We start from the raw sequence: 14496 nt of genomic DNA on the forward strand, positions 1-14496 counted from the left end.
CAGCCGGGTCTTTCTCCCGCCAGCCTCCTCTGCTGACCCCTGTGCTGTGTCTTGGCTGCCGGGACGGAGCTGACAACTTGTGTGGGGGGTGCGGGTCATCTGGCCGGAGCGGAGACGCCCGAGGGTCCTGAGTCTCAGCCCTGAGCCCAGCTGCCGGTGGGACCCAGGAGCGCCACACGCAGCCACGGCACTGTGTGCGCCCAGAAGGCCTCCCCACGGCGCAAGCGGCCGGGATGCCCGGGCTCTTGCAGCAAAGAGGCAGCTGGCTGGCGGGGAGCACAGGGCATCGCCCTCCCCTCGGCGGCCTGCAGGCTGCTGCTCACCCTGGCTGCCTGGCCCTTCCCGGGAGACTCTCTGAGGCCCGGTGACCGGCGCTGCACCCACGACCCCCATGTGCCTGGGGATCCCACAGCTCCTTCCTGGTCAGAGAAACACGAGCACGTGCATCCGGGGCAGCCTCCCGCAGACGCAGACGCATGCACGCTGCACCCAGACCCCAGCAAGCAGCTCGAGCCAGAAATGCCCGCGTCCTCCGGCACCAGCATTCCCCCCGCCTCCCCGGCCAGCCACAGAGCCCGACCGCTCTCAGGCCTACACGCGGCGGCCAGACCCCACTCCTAGAGACACGCCGGACACAGGGGCTGCCCGGCCTGCTCCCCACCCCTAGCCTGGGACTCTGGCCAGAAAGCCCAGTGGAGCCAGGCCCTGGCCTTCTGCCTTCCCCCGGGAGGTGCTCCCCAGCGCCTCAGGTCAAGGAGGACCCCTACCTTTGACTCCGACACCCCGCCTTGCGGTCATGTTCCCGAGGCCTCTGCTTTGGGCGTGCATGCCTAGAGAAGCAGAAAGACCTGCGGGGGAGGCACGGGGAGGGGCCGGGGCCCACACAGCCCAGCAGGCTGTGGTTGCAGTGAGGCCCGGACAGCACAGGGGAAGAGAGCATGACAGGGACGGGGTGACCTGAAGGTGGCGTTGGGCCCAGGCCTTGCTCAGGGAGGGGCTATGACCTCCCTGCCGGCCTCGCAGCCAGCTGCAGCGTCTGGGGAAGCAGCGGGGCAGGGGGGCCACGCGTGCGGGAGTTAACGCTTGCTGGCCTCGGTGGAGACGTCTCCCACCCCTGCTCACAGACGCGGCGTAGATGCTGCGGACGTGTCCAGAGACTGGGGGACAGAGGGTGTAGGATTCCCCACGACCCGGAGCTCCTGATCAGATAAGCCCAGAGGCATGAGCTCCAGTGAGACGGCGGCAGGCCCCAAGGGGTGCAGTAGGGCCCGGGAGCCTTCTTACGGGGCTCAGAGCACGAGTGAGTTCAGACGATGTGGGTGGAACCTTCTAGAACGGTGCACGTTAAAGTCACAGTGAAGCAACTCTGATGTCTGCCCTCCAGTCCAGGGACTGAGTCAGTGGGGTGGAGACCGGCTGAAGCACCAGGGGATTTTAAAGTCACCCCCAGCACACCACTGTGCAGCCAGCGGGGGAGGTACTCTGGGGCAGGGAGGCTGGGGGAGATGGTGCGGGCCCCTGGGGGACAGGTGGGGGCCAGGACATGGAGACAAGGCACTCCAGGGCGCCTGCACTTTGTGGCTGGCTGCAGGACTGCAGATGGGGGCGGTTCTCAGGGCAGGAGGAGGAGGAACCGTCACCAGGAGTGCAGAGAAGGCAGGCGGGCCCAGTGGCCACCGCAGGCCGGGAAGACCCCCATCGTGGGAAGCATAGGTGGGGGGTGGGCTCTGGTCTCCGGCTGCGGCTGGGGCTGGTGGTGGCCCGGGAAGTGGAGGAAGGCCACAAGCACGTTTGGCAGTAGCCGAGCTTAAGGGCCCGATGAGCAGCAGGAGGATAGAAACAGGAGCTGCCCAGTGGGGTGAAGGGTGGGAGGGTTTAGGAGCCACAGTGAGTCAGGAGACGCCGATCCGGGCCCCCCACCATTTAAGGCTACGTGGGAGCTGGGGGGGTGGTGAGCAGGACAGCCACGGGCTGTCCCCAGGCAAGATGTCAGGGTAGGAGGGCGGGACCCCCTGCTGGAGCCTCCTCTTGTCTCTCCTCCACCGGCATGGAGCCGAGACAAGCTCCAGGCTTCGGTTTAGTGCCGCCCCACCCGGCCTCTGCACTCACCCCGCTCCCGAGCTTTCCCCTCTGCTCATCCCTCAGAGCCCCCCGGGCCAGGCTGGCCAAGACCCCCCAGCCCGCTCCAGCACACACTTCAGGGTCCCTGCCACCTGCACGGGAGGGCAGAGCACAAGCAGAGTGGCCAAGGCTCCCTGGAACACGGGAAACAGGACAGGTGTCCCCTACCCTCAGCTTCCCGAGCCCCACGGGCCAAGTGAGGACACAGCAGGGCAGCCTGCGGCTGACCCTGGCAGGAAGAGCCCAGCCTGGGGTGGCCAGGAGGCAGGCCACCCTCAGTCTCGCACCAGCCCTGGCGCCCTCAGCACGGGCCACCGAGACGCTGAGCATACACACAGGCGCTAACCTGAGAGAATTCTTTTTATTACGACCGGACAGGTGCGCCCAGCAGGGCTACCCAGCCTCCCACCAACAGCTGCGTCTCCACACAGGCCGCCTGCCCAGGCACCTGGGTCCTAGGCCCAGCTCGTCCAGGGGCCCTCGTGAGCAGCGCGACAGGAGAGAGGGGAACGCAGCCACAGGGTCAGGGCCCCTAGGGGCACCCCTGGCCACCCCCTCCCCCGGCTCAGAGCCGCCGACAGCCAAGATCCAAGCAAGGCCAGGAGAGGGAGGTCTGAGGAGGACGGGGAGGAATCTCTGAAACAGCCCCACCCTGGAAACAAACCAAACGGAGGCCAAGTCCCTCCTGGGAAGGGGCCCCAGCTCTCACTGGCGCATTTCTCTCAAAACAGCAGAGTCCCTGGGGCGGGGGTGGGGGGCGCGCGGGGGGGCGGGGGTGGGGGGCGCGCGGGGAGGCGGGGCGGGGGCCACATGGAAGACCAAGGAAAGGAAAGCCCCACAGGAGAAGGAAACTCAGACCAGCAGTCCCATAAATGTTTGTGGAGCGAATGAATGAAATCCAAAGGTCCTTCTTGACAAGCGGCACTCGTCCATCCCACAGGAGAACCCTGGCGGGGAGCCAGTCCGACGTGCGGCCTGCCAGTGTCTGGGGAGCCCGCTCTCGGCGCGCCCAGGCCGGGTGGGGGGGGGCAGCGACGACCTCTCAGGCCTCCCGCCGAGCGTGCCCAGTGCGTGCGCATACACGCAGGCACACGCGCCACCGTCTCTCTGCACACGTGCGCGCCTGTCCGGCCGGGGGCTCACCTCTCCTTCCCGTGGTTCTGTGCCCCCGCGCCCCCGCCGCTGGCCCCGGCCCCCCCACCCCCGCCGCGGCCCCCGCCGCTGCACAGCACCTCCGTGAGGTCGTCCATGACGGCGGTGTCTTTGGGGTCGAGCAGGTTGAACTCCCTGGCAAAGAGGATGAAGTGGGCGTAGAGCGTGTTCAAGTGTCCGTGCAGCTCGAGGGCCAGCGTCTCCTTGAAGTGGGACCAGTAGATGTGCGCCAGCACGTGGAACAGGTACTTGCAGATCTTCTTCACCAGCGCCTCGAACGAGCTGGGGAACTCCCTGCCTGCAGAGAGACCCGCCGCGTCAGCCCGGCCCGAGAGCTGGGTGTCTGCTGATCTGGACGGGCTGCCTCTGCGTCAAGGGGCCCGTGACCCTGCCGTGGGCCATCCGAAGCCTGGCCCCGGCCCCAGGGTCACACATGCTTCCCTGACAGACGCTCTCGGGCCTCTCCATGGCCTGGCCACAGACCAGCATGGAACCAAGATGCACGGGTGCCTCCTGCTGGCCACGCAACGTCCGTTGGCTCCGTACTGGCCTGGAGCCCCGGCGGGACCTGCCCAGGTCGGGACGCGAGGCAGCTACTGCTTGCTGCCTGTCAGACCCCCGGTGAGGTGGACTGCCGTGGCCCCGCTGTACGGGGGCGGACTGGAGGCAGAGGCCACAGGCCCCAGAGCCTGGTGGGGGTGGGGTGTGGACCCAGCCTGGGCTAATCCCTGCCAGAGCCCACCTGCCTGGCTTCGGAGCCAAGGTCACGCAGTCGGCCCCGTCCCGTAGGTCCGGCCCTGCCGCGTCGGCAGCCACAGCCGCCCAGCACGGAGAAGTGCAGCCGGGCAGAGACGTACCGTACTTCGTGGGGAACACATCCTCGTCCGTCACCAGCTTCTGCACGGAGCTCATGACAAAGTCGACGTACTGGGGGGCCGTGCACTTGACCTTCTTCCCCCGCTCATCGTACCAGTAGTACTGTCTGTGGGACAGAGGGGATCGGTCACGCTGTCCCTGCAGACACCCAGGCCCCGCCCTCCCCCGGCCACCGGCAGTGGAAGTGTAGCAGGTGCCCAGGCCCCCCCCCCCGAGCCCCCGGGGGCAGACACACTGCTCCCCACCACCGGAGACCCCCAGATGCAACCCACAAGGGGCTCCTGCGCCGACTCAGAGCAGCGTCCAGGACACAGGCTGCCGTACGGACACCAACAGCAGGCGTGTCCCCTCTCCCTCCCGCGTGGCTGCACGCTTCCTTCTTTCAGAGGGACGCGCGTTTGTAGGCTGTGGAGAGGCACGGACGGCGCACTCTTCCCTGCTGTCCCTCCTCCTCTGGGGGTACCGCTCTGAGCTGTCAGCTGGGCCTCAACCCTTGGGAACCCCATGGCCTCCAACGGCCAGTCTTCAGGGAGGAAATCTGGGGCACTTGTGGGCAGAGACACCCGGGAGCTCTCACTGTGTGAGCGCCGAAGGCCCTCCTAGCCCAGTGCTGCTCTCTGCAGCAGAGCAAACCCGAGCGTCTGGTGGGCACCCGCCTGGCCACCCCTGCCGTCCCGCCCTCTGCTCCTGCAGGCTGGCTCCCCACGGGCTGGACCCAGAGCCACAGGAGGGCGCAGAGCCGGGGTGGGGAGGGAGGCCCAGGCATGTGGTGCACGTGGGCGTGGGCTGCGCCTGGGAGTGACTGAGGCCGAGACCCCGGCCTCTCAGTCCCTGCACCAGCCAGCCGACAGGCAGTCTTAGGGCACCCGGCTCCACACGGATGTCTCGCTCTGTCCGGCAGCCCCCACAGCCCCCTCCCTCACCTGGCTTTACTTGGCCTCAGAGTCACCTTGGACCCACATCCCCCCCCGCTCAGGGACCCCGCGCTGGCTCAGAGTACCCTGGCCTGATTCCTTGAGGGCGCCGAGTACCGCTGCCTGGGACGAGGGCTGGTCCACGCCCACCACTCTGTCAGGCCTGTCCTCAGGACAGCGGGTTCCCATTTCCCACGGTCAGCCCGACCCTGGCCAAGGCCCTCAGGACAGTCCACCACCGCCGCCTCTGCCCCGGCAAGCCCACGTCCGTCTAGCAGGAGCAGGCGCTCTGCCTGGCTCGGGGCGGGGTGTGGGGCCGGCTGGCAGCACCAGGAAAGCAGAGCCTCCACACTGACGGACAGGCTCCGGGAGGAGGCCGGCCCTTCGTGGATAAGGGGATAAGCGGCCCACGGCCACTCGCAGCGGCAGGTCTGGGGTGTGACTTTGCAGAAGGCAGACCTTCCTGCTCTACCTGCTCTCGGGCTGCTTCTGGGCAGTGCGGCGCACCTGCAGGGAGGCCGGGCTGCCAAGAGCCCGGAGCCAGGTGCCCCACAAGGCCCGGGAATGCAAGCGGGGAACGGAGCTGTCAAGACAAAGCCCTAAGAAGCCCGACTCCCTGCCTGCCCCCAGCACGTCAAAATCCAGCCGCGCGCCCCCTCGGTCGGGACACCGGCCCCAGCACGCCCCAACCCCCCACCACGAGGAGGCTCCGCTGGACCGTCCTCCTGCCCGCCCAGACACCAGCACAGGCCGGGTCAGATCACCTGAGAACACGAAGACAAAGCCCCTTTCTGTGTCTCTCTGGACAGCCCGAGAGGTCCCCGTGCCAGAGCGGAGCCCGGTGTTCGGGGGCCGGGCCGAGGCCCACATGTGCCGTGAGGTCCACGTCTGCGGAGGGCGCCGGACACCTGCTCCACCGATCCCCGGCACCGAGGGCGGGTACCACAGGGCCAGAGGGCCAGACAACACAACCGCGGCTAGAAACCGGGACACGTGTCTCTACCACGCGCGGCCCAGGGAGACGAGCTCCTGAGGGACGACGAGGACTGCCCCATCTGTCTGAAAGACGAGACACTCTGCGGCCAACGTTCCTCTTGTTGTCGTTTCTCTGCGCTGGCGCAGCGCACGGGGCTCCGGCAGGCAGTCCTCCCGCTTCACCCACCCAGGCCCAGGTACTCCCCCCAACACAGCAGGGAGGGCCCCTGGGGAAGGCCATGGGACGTCCTGAGCCGGGCTCTGGCTCCAGCCACGTCTCAGTGCGCCCCGCGGCCCTTCCTCCTCCAGCGCGGTGGGGCCGGTGCGCCCAGCTGTCCACCTGGTAGAAGACGCCGGACTCACCGCCCGTCCGGGGCAACCCCGGCTCAGGCGACTCTAAGTGCTCCCGGGCAGGGCTCTGTGTGAGCACAAGCTCTGGCCTGTCTCAGGCGAACACTCCGGATCGGCACTGCCGGGCCCCACAGAGGCCGCCAGCCGCCGTCGGCCAGGCTCGCGCATCGCTCCGCCAGCACGGGGCACGCCGTCCTCCCTGGTCCTCTCTGCTGACCCGTGTGTCCAGCCCGGGCCCGCCGGCGACCACGGCTGCTGCGCGGGCTCCTCATCCGCTCCGGGCGCCGGTGCCCTCCTGGGTGTGTGACTGGCCCGCGGTTTGTCATCCTCCTCCGAACGCGTCGTCCTCAGAGCCGAAGTTCCGCGGACCGCGCCCGGCCTCCTGCTTCCTCGTCGACGGCGGGCCTGGCGTCACGGCCGAGAGCGCCTCACCCAGCCGTGGGTCGTGAAGATTCTCCTCCTTGTCCTCCAAAGTGTTCTGGTTTCACAATTTAGGATCCATTTGAAGCTAATTTTGGCGCAAAGTGTGCGGTTTGGGTCAAGACTCACTTCTTTCCCTGGCGAGCAGAGGCCCGGGCTTCCACCGCGTTAGTCTGACAGACCAGCCTTCCCGCGCCGGGTCTCTTTGGCATCTGCGTCAAAACCAGACGGCCGCCTTCGTGCGGGGCTGTCTCCGGAGCCTGCACGGCGCCCGTTCCCCACGCGCCCCCGATGGCCGCGGCTTGCCCGGGACTGGAGCCGCGGGGCGGGAGGCCTGCAGCCTCACGGTTCTCCTCAGCACTGCTGCGGCCACACCAGCAGCCACACCAGCGGCCGCGCCCGTCCACGCACTGTCCGAGTCAACCGGTCCCCGCCTGCCAACACTCTGCCGGGACGCGGACCGAGGAGGCAGGAGATGAGCAGATGGATCCCAGGGAGCTCACGCTCGGCGCCCACAAGGGCCACGCGACCCCCGGCTGTGCGGGCCTCCCCGCGGCGGCTCCCCAGCCCCTCGCCCTTGGCGGCGTGCGGCATGTGCGTGCCGGCCCGGGTTTATCCCTGAGTGTTTGGTCCTCTGTGGGGCTGTTGTAAATGGCGCAGTTCTCTCAGTTTGGGGCTCCAGGTGCGCATGCGTGGGGTCCTCGACACAGACAACCGTGCCGTATACAGTAACGGGGCACTTCTGGTTCTCCCCTGCGGACGCCTTCTACTCCTGGTTTCCTGCTGGACAGCACTGCCCGCTTGAGTGAATTTTGCTGTTTTCTTCTTACCAAGGAATCGGTCCATTTAAACTGCCCAACTTACGTATGCAGGGATTTTTGGTACGTTTCCTTAGTATCTGCTTATTATCTGCTGAGTCTACAGTGACGGCCCCTTCATTCTCATCCCGACACCCTGCTCCCTCGCTCCCCATCCATCTTGCGAAAGACCGATCAACTTCCCTGAACTTTTCAAGAAATCGGCCACTGGTTTCACGGATTTCCCTGTTTTCAGAAATCAATTTCAGTGATTCCTACTCCATTATTCCTTTCTTCCTCTCAGTTTAGGTTTATTGTTCTTTTTCTAGTTTCTTACCATGGAAGCTGAGTTTCCTGATTTGAGATCTTCTTCTCCTGTAGCGAACACGTAACCCTACAGATTCCCCTCAAAGCTCTGCCGTGCCCCCCAAAGTCGGGTGTGCTGCGTCGTTTGTGCTCAGTTGAAAATGTTTCTGATTCCCTCCGAGACCTCCTCTCCGACCCGTGCGTCGTTCCCACGTATTCGGAGATCTTCCTGTTACATTTCTGTGACTGATTCTAGTCTGACCTCACAACGGTCAGGTAAGGAACGCAGCAGCACCCCGACCCTTTCAAGCTTGCACAGGGCTGTTCTGTGAGCCGGGATGCGACCTCCTTTGCTGACTCCTCACACCACGTGCGCTTGAGAAGAACATGGCCTTGGCGGTCGACGGTGAAACGCGCCCAGCCCAGCCGGCCGAGGGTGCGACTCCGTCCTGCATCCTTGCTGACTTGTGAGCGCTGTAGCGGCTCTGGGCAGAAGTTCGCTCCTACAGAGTGGGGCCCCTCGGTCTGCGGTTTCACTTTCTCGGGTCCCAGTTCCTGGCGACAGGCACCGTCCAGAAGCAGACTGGCCCCGCCTCCGGGCGCAGCGGCGGGGGCTGAGCGTGATGTGCGGGCATGCCACGCGGCCGCACCACCCCTGCCCGCATTTCACAGTGGCACGCAGTCAGCAGGAGAAAGCGGGTACAGCGCAGCAGGAGACCTTGAGAGAGACCGCACTCGCGTGACTGACGATGGCCCCTTGCTGTAACGGTCCCGTTCCGTCACCGGTTGCGAGTGTTAACCTCTGTACCTGATTTATCGATGAAACTTTACTGCAGGCCGCAGGGTTTGGTGTGGTCCACGGAATCCCGCTCCCAGCATGGGCCCTGGGAGCCCAGGCCCCGCGACCGGCAGCCAACTCGGCGGTCTCTGCCTTGCACTCAGCACCCCTGTACCGCTGACGCTTACGGGAATTTCTGGTGTGCTTGAATTTTTTACCATCTTTTGTTTACCGTTTGTCCCCTTTGCTTCTCGTCCCTTGTAACTCCTCTTTCCGGCCTTCTTCTGGGTTATGTTTTCGTCCTCCCTCTCAGTTCAGCGACTGCGACTGCGACAACACCTTCTACACCACCCGCCAGAGGCCGCTCGCTGGAGTCGGGGTGGCGCGCCACTGCTTTCCCGCCACTGCAGCCCAGCCTGCCGCCATCCCCTCTGCGGTGACCCATCAGATGGGTGTGGCTCGAAGCACTCGAAAGGGACAGTCCCTTCTTCCATCCCTGCTGCTCGTCCTACATGGACGGTCCCGGTCCCCTCGCTTGGGGACCCCTTGCAGGAGGTCTGCCACTGTGGATGCTCGAAGTCTTGCGCCCTCGGAGAAATGTCCGTATTTCAGCAAAGCCCCTGAAGGACAGGTCTGCTGGAAGGAGGACTAGGGCTGACTGCTCTTCACTTCAACACGTCAGAAACGTGGCAGAGCTTCCTTGGGGCCCAAGGGTTCTGACGAGCACAGCAGTCACTCACGCGTGTCCTCGAGGGCTGGCTCTGCTCCGGGAAGGCCTTCTCTTTGCCCAGTTTTGTTGTGACCTGCCTGTGCATGGACTCAACAGTCTGTCCTACTTGGAGTTCATTCAGCTTCTTGAGCTGCGTGTTGGTGTCTGCCAAGCTTGGACAGCTTCCAACGTTATTTCTTCAAACACATTCTCCATGTGGCCCTTTCTCGACACCTTCTGGGCCTCCAACACCATGCTCTGGTTTCCAAGTCCAGGCCCAGCAGGGTGGACACAGGTCTCAGCCCCGCTCCAGGCCCCAGGCTCACCTGTTGGTCCTGGGGCAGCTCGGGGACCTCTGGCAAACCTGCCTTTTTCTCGTCACCTAATTTGACCTCAAACAGCTGCTAGGAAGAGCGTGCCAGGCCCCGTAAGCCTCGAGGACCCTGCGACGGCAGTTGCGGCCAAGAAGAACGAGGAGTGGGCTCAAGCTCCCGAGACCCCATCTCACACCACGCCCCACGCACTTTCAAGGAGTCTCTTCTCAAGCCCGGAGACACTGAAGGACACCTGGGAGTGGAGGAGACCAGCTTCCCCACTGCCTGCCCTACAGGCCACCTCGGACTCCGCTGGGTCAGACACAGCCAGCAAGCGTCCTTCTGAGTGTGCCACACACAGGGCAGCTCGAGGACACTGGCCTCGCTGGCCTCCAGCGTCTGCAGCAGGGCGCTCTGCTCTGCTGAGGGCACATCCCTCCCGGAGCTCACCTGCCCCACCCTCCCGGGGGCAGCCCTGGCTGCGGCCAGTGGGGACACACGTAATGTCTGGGCTCCCATCAGTGGCCCTTTCCGGGTGACAGAGCGGAGAGCCAACCACTGTCTGCATTTGCTCCCACGGGACCTGGCCCTGAGCTGTGACCCGCTGGGGCTCAGTGGGGCTGAGACCTCCGCTGGCCTGCGCCAGAGCTGGGTCTGTGCCTGGGAGCCGGGCCGGTGGCGTCTGTGTTTGCGGCGGGGGCTGGCGGCTGCTGCGTGCTAGCGTCAGCCCTGACAATAAAAGGAGGCGTGAGACAGGGGCTCCCACGCCGTCGCCTCAGTCCCGACGGCCCCAGGCTGAGCCCCAGCACCTGCCTTCTGTCTGCAGCCGCCGTCCACGCCTTCTGCTATCAGAGGCCGGTGGCCAACCCGTGCCGTGCAGTGACTCTCCCACCCGCGCCGGAGTGGCAGGTGCCGCCAATCCACCAGGGCACCTCGAAGCCCCTGGGGTTCCTGGCTACAGAGGACACAAGTGGGCACAAGCTTCCAGAAGAAAACGAACGCACTGGAGCCCATGGAAAACCCACTGAGAAGGCACCCGAGCCCCACACAACCAGCCAACGGAGAAAGCAATGAGTGGCCTCTCCACCTGGTCCCTCGCTGTCCCACTCTTCACTCCTTCGACACAGAGCAGGAGCTCCCAGGAAAAGCCACCCTGCAGCCGGGCGGCTAGCTGAAGCGGGAAAGTGCCTGTAGCTTCCTGACGTGCCGCGGTCTTAGGAAACCCACCGAGGCATGTACTGTGGAAATACCCCGGCCCCAAGGAGCTCAGCCACCGGCCTCTGGCCGGCTGGCACCCCACACCCCAGCAGACCCTATACCACCGAGTGCCCCCCCGGCTGGGCTCTGTCCCCACAGGGACAGGAGGGGCCGCTGCAGCCAGGACCCTGCTGAGGAGACCCTGCGGGGGAGCCGTGAGCGACTCACGTGTTGCACACGGCCATCGTCTGGCACGCCTCTCCTGTGCAGAACTCCGAGATGGTGCTGTACTGCAGGTTGACGTGGTGGAAAAACGTGGTGGCTGCAAGGGAAGAGAAGGCCCGGGCGTGAGAAACCACCGCTGCAGCACCGTTCTGCGTCCCAGTGCCCTGCAGGCCCATGCGAAGCCAGCACGCACCGCAGAGCAGAGACGCATGTCCCGGTGCAGAGCAGTGGCCCTGGACGCCGGCCATCGGCCGCTGTCGTGCACGCCGGGCATGTGTCTACACGGCACCAAGCCGGGCGGAGAGCCAGCGGGCATCCGGATGGAGTCCCATCCGTGAGGGCTGCGGCAGGCAGCTGTGCCGTGAGCCCCGAGCCCCAGGCCTGCCCAGTGGCTGGAGTTGAGGTCCACCCTCCGCTCCCACAGGCCGCAGCCTTCCCACGAACTCGGCCAGCCCCGCAGCCACACCCCCGCTCCAGACACTCCCTGGTACCGGTGGCCCGTCCCTGGCCTGGCCGGGACCTGCAACGGCTCCCGGCGCTGGGGAGACCCTAAGCGCGCTGCAGGGCCGGCCACCGGCTCCAGGGAGTCCTCGGTCGGGTGACGGCCCTGGGCCGCTGCGGCGCCCTCCCCGGCCCCGCGGCGCACGCACTGTTGCTGGCCAGCCACTCGTTGAGGTCGATCTCGCGGGGCAGCACCACCAGCTCCCTGAAGCCGACGTCGGTGATCCTGGACTTGGCGTACTCCGGCTCCAGGTACATCTTCTTCTCCTCCGCAGCGGGCTTCTTTCCGTTGGGCTTTGCTTTAGACTTCCTGCCAGAGACAAGGCAGTGGGCGTCACTGTGCGACAAAGGCAGGCGTGGAGGCCACGAGCTGGGTCTCAGGACGTGAGCTGGGCTGTCCCCGCCAGTGGGACAACCAGGGGCTCCTTCTGAGACAGCCCAGGAGACTCTGCTCCCAGTGGGCACCAGGGATGGAAGGAAGCTGCTCTGCCCTCCCCTGCCACTGGCAGGGGCCCATGGCCTGACCGGCCGAGCCCCCGCCACCACGAGGGGAAAGTGGGATGCAGACACACGTGCCAGAGGCCTGATGCCATAGGGCCACACGTGGAAGCCATGACAGGCAGGTGGCTCGGGGCCCACTGAAGGGGTGGGCCGGCAGCCCCCCACACGTCACTGCAGACACCTTGGCCTCCAGCCGCCACACGTCACTGCAGACACCTTGGCCTCCAGCCCCCCACACGTCACTGCAGACACCTTGGCCCGCAGGGCTGCCAGGTGGGACACAGGGACGAGCTCCCCTGGCCCAGGCCCCCCCATTCTTCTGTGCAGCCGATCCCCCCGCCCGGCCTCACAGAGCCCTCGCTGTGTGCCGATGCGCCTGGGGCTCCCCTGCATAGCCCCGTCCTGCTCACCTGGGCTCCGTCCCAAGCACACAGTGCAGGATCAGGGCAGGGGCAGGGAATGGGCATGAACCAGGCATGACAGAGATCTCAAATGACCTCTTTGCACCAAAAGTTTTTTCTGCTTACAAAAATAGTTATTTTCCATGAAAGTACACTGCCATACAGAAACAGAATGGGCTTGTTACAGCTATTTTTACAGGAGTAAATACATATTTTTGAAATGTCTGTTTTCCTTCAAATCCTGCAAGCATCAGTACGTAGGCCCCATAAACCAGAGTTCTTGGGGCTGAAGGGCCTCCCCGGCAGGGAGCCTCGGGCCCCAGACCAGCCTCGTGCCAGCTGCCAGAGGCCGGAGCCAGGGCCATGGTGTATACAGCCTAGGTACCCAAACAAGGTAGAACGTGTCCTAAGAGGGAAAAGGGGCCACGACAGTGGCCCAGAGCCCACGCTGGGAACACGGCCCAGGCTTGGTCATAAGTCACTGAACGTCACAATGGAGCCCACCCTGGGCAGATGGGCCTGGAACACCGGATCCCGCGGAGGGCCGTGTGCGGACATGGCCCTTCCCAGCGTGGAGGAGCAGGGGGGCCTCCTGCCATCTGGGGAGCAGCTCGAGCTGCAATCCTCCCGCACTTGCAGGGACCTCCCTACCGCCGAAGGTTTACAGTTCGGCTCCTGGAGGAAGTTGGAGAAACTGAAGGAAAACGCCTAGCAGCACGAGTCTCTTGGTTCTCCGTGGGATGACTCCGTTTTCAACAGTACAAGGGGACCCGGCGTGACTCGCAGAAACGAACCGCAAGTCACTACTGTCCGGACGTCCTACTGACCAGAAAAGGCCGCCTTTGGCTATAAATTCTCAAGGAGGTGTCATCCCGCCCCAGGAGCAGAAGCTCGTGGGAAGCGTGTCCATCTTCCCCGGGGACAGGATGAGACAGCTGGAGGCCTCGGAGCTCCAGCAGACACGTCCTTCAGAGCCCCGTGGTGCTCCGCGGCGCTGAGGGGCAGGAGTGAGCACGCCCACGCCCAGCCAAGCCGAGCACACTACTGTCGGGACGGCCGGGAGCCCACAGCACCGGAGGCCGCCCACACACCTGGGCGGGCTGTGGTCGGGGTGCTGGCTGGGCTGGGGGGGGTTGGGGGCAGGCAGGCTGAGGACCTGGCCTCGGGGCTGCCACACTTGGCCAGGCCCCACACGCTCACACCCTCGAGGTCTGCAGCGCCCGCGCAAGGAGAAGCAAACTGGCTCACCGCGGCCTCCGTCTCCCACCCGGCTGCCCAAATGTGCATGCTCCGCGGGGCTCAGCTGGGGCGCAGCCCACTGGTGGCCGAGCCGGACACGGCCGTCCTAAGGACTCAGGGCACCCAGCTCCTTGTGCGCCCCTCCCCCGCCCTCGCTCCAGTGGGGCTAAAGGTCTCTGCGGCTCCCTGACCCTGTCCTTTTCGTCTGTTTGGAAAAGTTCCTAGTGGTTTATTTAAGAGAAACAGGAAGGGAAAACACTCCCCGAATGCCAGGGAAATGTTTTCCATCAGCTTCTCAGCAAATCTTCTCCTTAAAAGGCGACGTGTTCTCAGCCTCCTGGTGCACCACCGGGAGTGGCCAATGCCATGCAGGGCCACAGTGTCCTGGGGACAGGGAGGGACCGCATGCCACCTGGGCGGCCGGAGCAAGGGCATGAATGTCTCTCCCTCTCTCTGTTACACACACCCCTGCAGTGAGTACATCAGGGGTCCCTCTGGCTGGGGCGGGAGGCCGTTCACTGCGGACAAGTGTGGACACATGCTTCTCAGGGCCCTGTGCTCCCTCGGACCAAGACAGCAAGGCTCCCCCCTTCCCCAGAGAATGCAGAGGAAGACTGGGCCCTGGGAGGGCTCAAGGAGCCTGGGGGCTCTGCCCTGCCCGCAGATACTCCACCAGGAGGCTGGGACGGCCACTTCGCTGCCTGCCCCTGCCCTTCTCC

General features: G+C 65.3%; 1 protein-coding gene across 4 annotated transcripts in view; it reads right to left on the reverse strand.

Moving 5' to 3' along the window:
- Nucleotides 1-2466: 2466 nt before the first annotated feature.
- Nucleotides 2467-14496, reverse strand: part of MOB2 (MOB kinase activator 2) — a 65219-nt gene continuing 53189 nt past the window's right edge. For all 4 annotated transcript variants that reach the window (XM_046015391.1, XM_046015389.1, XM_046015390.1 and 1 more), the window contains exons 2-5: nt 11786-11946; nt 11139-11232; nt 4131-4255; nt 2467-3571 (exon numbers count right to left, since the gene is read on the reverse strand). In XM_046015391.1, the coding sequence (XP_045871347.1) occupies nt 3261-3571; nt 4131-4255; nt 11139-11232; nt 11786-11946 (691 nt within the window). In that variant the 3' untranslated portion in view covers nt 2467-3260. The remainder of the gene's footprint in view (nt 3572-4130; nt 4256-11138; nt 11233-11785; nt 11947-14496) is intronic.

The sequence above is a fragment of the Meles meles genome, chromosome 8, assembly GCF_922984935.1.
Source record: "Meles meles chromosome 8, mMelMel3.1 paternal haplotype, whole genome shotgun sequence".
In the NCBI taxonomy this organism is placed as follows: domain Eukaryota; kingdom Metazoa; phylum Chordata; class Mammalia; order Carnivora; family Mustelidae; genus Meles; species Meles meles.